We start from the raw sequence: 10,503 nt of genomic DNA on the forward strand, positions 1-10,503 counted from the left end.
GTGAGACAGATAGATGATAGATAGAAGATATATTATTAGATTGGGTTGGGTTAGGTTGGGTTAGGTTAGGTTAGATTAGATTAGATTGCATGATGATAGATGATAAACAGACAGAAAGATAGATAATAGATAGATATAGATCATGGGTGTCAAATTCGCGGCATCACATTGTCGTCAGTGACGTATCATGACTTTCCCCTTTTTGCTAAAATGTGGGTGGGCATGGCCAGCATGTGATGCATTGGCCCATTAACCATGAGTTTGACACCCCTGATAGATGATAGATAGATAGATAGATAGATAGATAGATAGATAGATAGATAGATAGATAGATAGATAGATAGATGATAGATAGATGATAGATAGATAGATAGATGATAGATAGATAGATGATAGATAGATGATAGATAGATAGATAGATAGATAGATAGATAGATAGATGACAGATAGATGACAGATAGATGATAGATAGATAGATAGATAGATAGATGATAGATGATAGATGATAGATGATAGATGATAGATAGATGATAGATAGATGGATAGATAGATAGATAGATAGATAGATAGATAGATAGATAGATAGATAGATAGATGATAGATAATTTATTCCTAACAAGAAGCTACATAGTATCCACTATCTTTCTACATTAATGCATTAAACATTTAAGGTAACATCATGTACCCTGGTCTGACTCCTTGCTCAGAACTGAACCATTTACTAAATATTCCATTTATGCTCCTTCATTTTTAGTTCCGTTATTATAGCTCTCTTACTATATTTAGCAACCGATCTTCAACTCCATATTTGTGCAAAAACATTCAAGCCTATTAATTTTATCTATATTTTCTATGCATCAAAAGGATATATGCTTACCTCCCACTCAAATCACTTTAAAAATGATTTGCTAAGTCCCACCTGTATCATGAAATAAGTAAACAAATTAATAGATTAAAAATGTGGAGTTTCATTTTTAAATTTGTCATATTAATTCTTAATTTTTTTGGTAAAGATGGTTTTTGCTGACCGGAAGGAGACAATTTCTGGAGGAAATTTCCATGGTGAATATCCAGCCAAGGTAGGTGTCTAAAATTTCTTTCTCTAACATGTATTTGCTAATATTGGAATTGTGGGGGCAGGGCAGGAAGAGGGCTAAAATTCCTATCTCTATTTAACTTGCAGGCTTTAGACTACCTTGCAATTGGTGTCCATGAACTTGCTGCAATTAGTGAAAGGAGAATTGAACGGCTCTGTAACCCATCACTCAGTGAATTACCACCATTTTTGGTTACAGAAGGAGGTCTAAATTCTGGCTTCATGATTGCACATTGCACAGCAGCTGCCTTGGGTGAGTACTTAGGCTCACAGGCATTTGAGGACTTGGGAAAATATGCTCACCTGAAATTGGGAGTATTGATAACAGTACATCCTGTCTGTTTTATCATAGTACTGTAGTGCGTACATTTTTTTTAATTACAATTTCTCTCTTATGCATAACTCATTGCATCTAGGACTATCAATTACAAACTTGCACTATGCCAATACTTCTGTACATCGATAGCACGATTCTATATATGGAGTATCTTCTTAGGATAAATAATAGTCTGGCTCGTAGGCTTATTCCTAGATATATATGCATAATATTATAGCACTGTGTCTTCATTTCAGCCTTTGTGAGCCTAGGAAATATTAGGTAGGTAGAGGAAAAAAATACACTCAGTTATATAGAAATATTGTAGGAGCTAATATCCTACCACAGTTGGGCTATTTCATCAAGACAACAATCTGAAGCTTACCTTCCGATCAACTATGGCAACTGTCATAGCAAATAAAAAAAGATACAAAGCAGAGGTGGAATTCAGCAGTTTCTGACCAGTTCTGGAATTGGTAGTTCAGTAGTTCAGAGAACCAGTAAATACCACCTCTGACCAACACTGCCCCCATCTATTCTCTGCCTCCCGAGTCCCAGCTGACTGGGAGGCAATGGGGATTTTGCAGTATCCTTCCCCTGCCATGCCCACTAAGCCATGAAGCAATGTCACACCTACCAAGCCACGCCCACAGAACCGGTAGTAAAAATTGTTGAATCCCACCACTGATACAAAATTTATGGAAGGCCTGCACAGCATCTAAACTTGAACATTATTGAAATCTGTATGGAAAATTCAAGCATATAGTGCATGCAGGGAGATCTGGCAATAAGCTAGGAGAGTTCTGAAAAGAAGAATATTAAAACATTCTGAAAGCAGAAATCGAAAGATTTTTAGGTAGCTACAGGAAACATTTGGAAGCCATTATTTCTGCCAAAGGAACTGTAGCAAAATATTGTAACTGAAACCATTTTCAAATTTCCGTACCTGCCATATATTTTTTTATTTTTATTTTGAATCTGTAAACGGTTACATGTAAATAGTTAAATAGGCATTCAGCTTTAATGAAGAAAGATACCAAACTCCAAATACCAAATTCTACCAAGGCAGAACTTATTGTTGGCTTCTGTTCACTTCAGGATACATTAAAATGTAGAATTTTACCAGTGCCCAACGTTTTGGATACAGTATTATTATTATTACAAAGAACTTTCATGACTGACTGTTCTTTACATTGGGACATTGTCCCCTTTATTATTGGCTTTTATTTCTTCTGGCTTTTTCAGTTTCGGAGAACAAAGCTTTGTGCCACCCTTCTTCGGTGGACTCCCTTTCAACCAGTGCTGCGACAGAGGACCATGTATCCATGGGAGGATGGGCTGCAAGAAAAGCGCTTAAAGTCATTGAGCATGTGGAACAAGGTAAAGCTAAGTAGCAGCCTCCTAGGAAGACACAGGGCATCACGGCAAGGCTTCACGAGGTACATTTGTGTGTTAGATTCCTACGAGGCTGAACAAAAGCAGAATTCCGAGACAGGCAGTGGCACAGTTAGAGATAGGAATGGGTAAATCAGTTTGATTCCTCTTGTTCCTTGCTTTACAGGACTTGTTTTTAATCAACTATCCAGACCAGGGGTGGGTTGCAAATCCCGGCGCTACCAGTTTGCTCGTGCTTGCATGCATGCGATGCTTCTGCGCGTGCAGCCTCCCGCCACTGCCACTACAGGTTCACCCAATCCAGGCCGAACCGGGAGCAACCCACCTCTGATCTAGACACAAATTGATTGGTCTTTTTGAAAGATACAGGGAATTTACTTCCTTTGAAAATGTGTAAGACTATCTGGCTCTTGGCCTTTTTTCTTTTCTTTTCACAATATCACTGGTGCGTCTCCTATTTTCTAGCAGATCATAAGATCACTACTACTCATAATATAGCCAAATTTTGCCTTGCTGCTACAAGAATGTGGTAGCAAATATTGTCTGATAAAATTGCATTTCTTTGACACTTTTACATTTTCTTCCTATATTGATCCTTTATTTTTTAGTTGTTTTAACTTCTTTTAATTGTTATTTTTTATGATATATGTAGCACTTCATGCATGTACATCTATATGTACAAACACCGGTCAAAGACCTGCCTATCACAGTCCCACATATCTATAGCAGGCTCTCTTAGAGCTGCTTCAGGAAATACTACAAAAGAGATACAGTCCCTGAGGTGAACCCACAGCTGCTGTGACTATGTGGACTGTGTGCTACAAAGAAAAGCTAAAGAAAAAGCAAAGATTCCTGATAACTTCATACATTTTCAACAGTTGAGTCAGGTTTGGAAGATGAATATCAGTGAGACTTTGTTCATGCTGGCATCCATTTTGCCATGAATCTGCTGGAATTAAAAATTAGCCTTTGTTTCCAGCGACATTTGTGGCTAAATTCTTTAACATCTCTAATGAGCTTGAGGAGAGATGGAAGAGCTTAGCATCTAAGTGACACAGCAAGACTTTGTAAAATGCAGAACTATTCTGAGAGGCATATTTAGGCTCCTTCAGACAGCTGCTTCCTCCTCCTCTTCTTCTCCTTCGCATATTGCCACAAGTGCAGGAGTCTCTTTTTCGTATCATTGAACACCACTTTGCCCAGTCAGCTTCATCTCCAGGGCATAGGCCTGCAGCTTCTACATCTTTGTTGATGGTGTCTTGCCATCTCTCTTTTGGACGCCCGCGAGGTCGCCAGCCATTGACTTCTATTTGATAGGCAGTCTTGGCAATGGTGAAAGGTGCTGCTCTCAGGATATGTCCATACCAGTGGAGCCGGCCTTCTCTCATCTTCTCTATAATTGGTGCCACAGCGCTAATGTACAAGGTTTAAGTCTGAAATATATCAAATCAAAAATATGTTTTTAGTTGCTGATCTTGGAGAGATTGTCATAGTATACTTCATTAGAGGCTAGGGGTGCTCAAGTGAAAAAGTTGCCCTACCCTTCTTCTATTATTATTATTATTATTATTATTATTATTATTATTATTATTATTATTATTATTATTATTATTTAGGTATCTTATTTTGCCATTTGAATAGCTTGGTGCAAATGTATTCTTTTTTTTTTTTTTCAAAAAGTTTTATTGGTTTTTTTAAAAATATTTATGTGGAAAAGGGTAGGTGGAATTACAAATTTTGGCAGTTGCAAATGCGGCAGACGCCCCCTCCCTCCAAACTCCTAGGTTACATCAAAATATCAAATCTTAATACATAATCATAAAAAGTCAGCATCTTAATTCTAGAAAAAATAATTTTCAATCAATTTATATAATTATAATATATAGTCTAGTTATAAATTCATTTTTACTTTCGGTCTGTTTATAACATTGTGATTTTCTTATTTATTTTTGTGATCTGAGCTTTCTTGGTGTTGCCCCTTCACCCCCCGCTGGCAGAGCTCCGGCCCCTCCCGTGTCCTGCGTGACCGTTGTGGTGTCTTCTGTTTTTTCTAGGTTGGCTTTATTTTTTTCCATAAAGGCCTGTGCCTCTATGGGTGTATTAATTCTGATTCTTGTCTCCTCCCAGAATATCAGCATACCTTCAGGCATCAACCATCTAAACCACACCCCCTTCTGGTATAGTTTATTCGCCAATTGCGAATAATTTTTCCTTTTTTCCCTAATTTTTTTGGGAATCTGCTTTAGAATGGTTATCTCCCTGTCACAGTATGTCAATGTTTGCCCCCTTTGCACACCCAGAATTTCATCTCTTGTGGTTTTCCTAAGGAATTTAATGTGAACCTCCCTGGGTACATTATGTGTTCTGGCATATGCTGAATTCACTCTATAAGCTAGGTCTATCTCCCATTCCATCTGCTGTTTATCTTTGTGTATGTATTCAGCTAGAATATTAGTCATAATGTCCCTTATGTTTTCCCCATCTGCTTCTATTACATTTTGAAATCTAAGATAAAAGGACATTCTCTCAAACTCTATTTTCATTTGTTGGATGTCAAGTTCTTTGTTCCCCTTCTGTAAAGCCTCTACCCCCCCCCTCGCCTCCGCCACCCCACCCTCCACAAGGTCCAGTCTCTGTGAATTCTTAAAGATTTGGGCTTGGTTCTGTTTAATTTCATCTTTCATTTCCCTTAACTGTTTCTTAATTTCCTCCTGGCCCTGTAGAATTTGTTGAAGCATTTGTTGGAAGTCTATCTCTGTAGTCTTGGGTTGCATCAGTTCTGTTATCTTTGACTGTGTAGCTGGGCTAGACGTTGCAGATGTTGGGGCAGAAGTAGCAAATCCAGGCTTTCCAGGAGGTGGTCTTTTTGGAGACATGGTTTTTCAAAGCAAGGAAATCAGTCAAAATAGAGACTGGGCAGCTGGAGAAGTAGAGCAGGCAGGCGAATCCAGAAGGCAGAGGATCCAAACAGATGGGGATTTCTTTAGTCAGTCTAGCAATAGATGAAAAAATTTTTCCCCAAAGAGTTCAGAAAAGAACAATCCACAAGAGATTCCTCTGGGTGACTCGGAGACAAAGACCGGAAGCCTGAATTTTAAAGGTGGAGTCAGGTTTCACAGTTCATGAAGACAACGGAAGTGTGCCATCTTGCCCTGCCAGCTTTGGGCTCAGAGGCATAATAAAGTTTTAAAAGTTCAGAAAGTTCTCAGTTCACCCATAGATTCTGGAGCTAAGTCCAATGAAAGTCACTTTTATGAGGGTGAGGCATCATTAGTTGGCTCTCCCCCCTCCTCCTTCCCCTGAGGGCGAAAGCAAAATCTTCTCAAGCCGCTTGTCCAAGGGAGGGGGGGAAATCCCCCTCCCTCTAGCCGCACCTCTAGCAAAAGTCCGAAAGTTTAACTTTTTTTTAAAAAAGATGCTGAAAAGTCCATAAATTCAAGATAGAGGGAATGGAGAAGGGAAGCCTCTCACCACATTGCCGCTGCTTCGTTCAATAGCGCGTTCTCCGATCGGCATGGGGCGAGGCGCGCGCACACGGGCGCCCTCCGAGACTGCTCCCCGGTGCCTAGAACGAAGCGGAGAAGCCCCCGCCAGCCGCCGCCGACGCCAGGACCCTCCACGAGCCGTTCCCTCGGCAGGACACCTCTCCGGGGCGTCCTGTGCCCCCCCAGAAGCGGGGGAAGCCCACCGGGAGAGCGGGAGCAGGCAAAGGCTTGCCTGTCGCCGTAGCCGCCGGAACCGGAAGTGCTCGGTGCAAATGTATTCTTAATGGCATTGGATATTATTAAATCATTGTATGTGGTTTATGACCATAATAAAGATTTGGTTTCATGACTACATCATTTGTCAATATTATGGCTATGGTGCTTGCCCTTGTTGTTTATTTGTTGTTGTCTTGAATTGGCCTAATAAATAAACTGTCCTAATTTGACATTTACATTCCCCTTGATATTTAACCTATAGATCAACCTCTTGCACTTATTGGCAAATGACAAAACATTTCTATAATTTCTTCAGAACTCCACTCTCGGTCACATACTCAAAGTGCCAACTGGGTTCTGTGACGTCAAACGTTATAATACAATACAATAGTAGAGTTGGAAGGGACCTTGGAGGTCTTCTAGTCCAACCCCCTGCCTAGGCAGGAAACCCTATACCGTTTCAGACAGATGGCTATCCAACATCTTCTTAAAAACTTCCAGTGTTGGGGCATTCACAACTTCTGGAGGCAAGCTGTTCCACTGATTAATTGTTCTAACTGTCAGGAAGTTTCTCCTCAGTTCTAAGTTGCTTCTCTCCTTGATTCGTTTCCACCCATTGCTTCTTGTTCTACCATCAGGTGCCTTGGAGAATGGTTTGACTCCCTCTTCTTTGTGGCAACCTCTGAGATATTGGAACACTGCTATCATGTCTCCCCTAGTCCTTCTTTCTCTTAAGCTAGACGTTGAGTGTTACATCTTGAATTCTTTCAAGCTAACCAAGCGTTTTCCTATTGCTTGTATTCACTAGTGCTGGCTATAGAACTGCTTGCAGCATGTCAGGGCATTGAGTTTCTACGCCCACTCAGGACTACAACCCCATTGGAGAAAGTCTATGACCTTGTGCGGGCTGTTGTCAGGTATGATCAAACAACAATTCCCACGGATTATAGTTTTTGGGAACATTGGCCAAATATTAACAGAACCATACTCACAGGACTAAATTTAGGATTTTTATTTGACTTTATTCAGGCCTTGGATGAAAGATCGTTTTATGGCCCCGGATATCGAAGCAACTCAGCGATTGCTTGTGGATCAGAAGGTAAGTTGTTGTTATGCATATACACCAACGCATATAACTTTGTATACTTAGGAGTTGTTCATAATTCCTTACAAGATTTAGTATTCACTGTTCTATGAAAAATATTTAAATATTTAACAGTGAAATGTTAAATATTTAATGATACTCTTCAGATGTGTTAGGACTATAACTCTCAGAATTCCCAGTCAGTAGAAGCAAGGTTGAATCGGGGTTGTAGCAGCTACTGTGAAAAGATAATAACATATTTATTTCAAATATATTTATCTGTTTTCCGTTGTCAAAAGTTCCCCAGGTCAACTAATTAATGTCAGGTAACAAACAAACAAAACCAAGCTAGAAATAATTGGAAGAAAATAATTAGCAAGCCAATAAAAACAAATATTCAAACTAGAATCTGTTAAATGCGAGAAGAAAAGGTAGTTAGTAAAGAGGGTAGTAAGCAGAATTTCAGAATAAAAAAGAAAAAATTGGGAGGATTTTTTAACGTTTTCTTGGTGATGTGGGCAAACTGGCTTCAATCAGTTACATTAATAAAATCATAACGAACGAACGAATGAATGTAAAAAAGATGTGGAGACTCTAGAAAGAGGGCAGAGAAGAGCAACAAAGATGATTAGGGGACTGGAGACTAAAACATATGAAGAATGGTTGCAGGAACTGGGTATGTTTAGCTTAAAAGAAAGGAGGACTAGGGGAGACATGATAGCATTGTTCCAATATCTCAGGGGTTGCCACAAAGAAGAGGGAGTCAAACTATTCTCCAAGGCACCTGAAAATGGCATCGACAAGTGTTACACATAGTCTTTTTGTGGAACTAGATGGTAATAATAACATTTTAAATTTATGTAATCTTAGCAATTATGAAATTCTAATTTGGGAAGCTATTTGATTCTAGAAAATGCATATCAAGAGATTTAGTAGGGAAGGAATCTGGGAAGAGTGACACATTGTTGGTGGGTTCTTCATATTTATAGAGACTAAAATAAACCCTAATGGAACAATTAACTATATGGGAGGAATGAATTGAATTGGTAGGTTAAGGAGCTGTATAGTGTATGGATGTCTCATAGGGGCATGTATGGCAAAGGAGACGGTGATTCTTTAAACTTGGTGCTTCAGTGTGGTCTTAGAGACCTAGAATGCTTTATGACTTCAAGGATACATGCCCACTTGAAAAATAAAGGACTAATCTTCATCTCTAAACTATTTTTTTTGCTTTTAAGTAAAATAGTTTCTATTTATTTCTAACTGAGTTTGTCTTTGACTTACGACTGGTCACTTACCAACAGTCTGAAGTTACAACAGACCTCCCCAGGGCTAATTATGATCTGGATTCAAAATGCCAATGTCCGGGGAAAGCCATCATGTGACTGCATTTTGGGTGCTTGACAATTAGCCAGGGCATCATCCTACAGTCACATAACCACAATTTATTACTTTTTTCTTTGGTCAGAGATTGACATTTACTTCCAGTTTCCGACAAAAAAATACCCTTTTTGCAAATAGTAGGTACACTTAATGACTTTAGCTTTATGTCCCCCACTTTCGCTTAGCCACTGCCTCAAAGAAATAAAAAAAATCAGTTGTGGTAGCATGGTGACCCCCTTAATGATCAGCATGACTGTAATTCAAGGATTATCGGTATATAGAACAAAAAGCAACGGGTGGAAACTAATCAAGGAGAGAAGCAACTTAGAACTGAGGAGAAACTTCCTGACAGTTAGAACAATTAATCAGTGGAACAGCTTGCCTCCAGAAGTTGTGAATGCCCCAACACTGGAAGTCTTTAAGAAGATGTTGGATAGCCATCTGTCTGAAACGGTATAGGGTTTCCTGCCTAGGCAGGGGGTTGGACTAGAAGACCTCCAAGGTCCCTTCCAACTCTACTATTGTATTGTATTGTATTGAATAAAAAAACCTTGCCTTCTAAAAACTTGCCTTCTAAATGTAGTCTGAACTTCAGACCCCATAAGCCTTAGCTTTATAGCCAGTAGCAGACATCTGTAGGGCAAAACACCTATAGGGCATTAGTTGCCTGTTCCTAATTTTAGTGTGTCTCCTGTTTATTAGTTATTTTGACATATGTTCCAATATCTTGCTGAGTTTCGGGATCAGACTTTGCCTTTTCTTCTAACTCACTTCTTTATTTTCCACATCTAGGTTTGGGAAGTAGCTGAACCATACATTGAGAAATACAGAAGGGAGCATATTCCAGAATCCAGACCCATTTCCCCAACTGCATTTTCTCTATCAGCCAGTAAAAGTGCTTCTTGTCGCCACCATCACCACAGTGATTCCGAAGAACAGGAGGACCTGTGAAAACTGTCAGAGCTGAATCTCAGTATTTCACATGCTGGATCATTGCATGTGTCGTAAAATGTCTGTAGTTTATTCTAAAGGGTATGGGGAGAAGGGTGTTATTTCCGAAACCAAAAATACTGATAAAAAGGTTATTGAAATAATTTTGCTATTTCACAAATTGAAAAAGAGAATATAGAGATTTAATTTATTACAAAATAAATGGAGAGGGGACTTGGAATGTAATCCTGTGCAGAAATTACATTTCATGGCAAAGTTAATAAAAATCAATGTCAAGCCAAAATTAGTATGAATAAACTGTTCCAGTATATTAAAATAAATACATTTAATGTTACAATTTTTACAGAAACTAATTCTTAAATCTTTTCAGAAATGAATACTAAATTCACACTTTATACCAAATTAATCCAGCACTAGAACTGTGCATAATATGCAGAAGCAATGAGAGATATTGTGGAAGTATTGTAAAGTACAATTTGGTAGTAATGCCAAGCTTGAAGGCTATAAGCCATGTCTTAAAAGTTTTATAAGACTATATTTCTACATATCCTCTTACCTCCAATCTGAAAAGAAAGGT

At 38.9% G+C, this 10,503-nt stretch overlaps 1 protein-coding gene across 2 annotated transcripts in view; it reads left to right on the top strand.

Moving 5' to 3' along the window:
* HAL (histidine ammonia-lyase) overlaps positions 1-10,263 on the top strand; it is a 25,243-nt gene extending 14,980 nt beyond the window's left edge. The window contains exons 15-20 of one of the 2 annotated variants that reach the window (XR_014175749.1): positions 1,014-1,079; positions 1,184-1,349; positions 2,658-2,792; positions 3,460-3,684; positions 7,317-7,425; positions 7,538-7,567. Coding sequence is in view for 1 of the 2 variants with exons in the window: in XM_081957916.1 (XP_081814042.1) it covers positions 1,014-1,079; positions 1,184-1,349; positions 2,658-2,792; positions 7,317-7,425; positions 7,538-7,607; positions 9,768-9,926 (705 nt within the window). In the remaining variant the exon portion in view is untranslated. Of the gene's footprint in view, positions 1-1,013; positions 1,080-1,183; positions 1,350-2,657; positions 2,793-3,459; positions 3,685-7,316; positions 7,426-7,537; positions 7,608-9,767 lie in introns of those variants that run through there. The other variant, XM_081957916.1, reaches the window with a different exon arrangement.
* The last annotated feature ends 240 nt before the right edge of the window (positions 10,264-10,503 follow it).

Source organism: Natrix helvetica, assembly GCF_964273705.1.
Source record: "Natrix helvetica genome assembly, chromosome: 6".
Lineage (NCBI taxonomy): Eukaryota > Metazoa > Chordata > Lepidosauria > Squamata > Natricidae > Natrix > Natrix helvetica.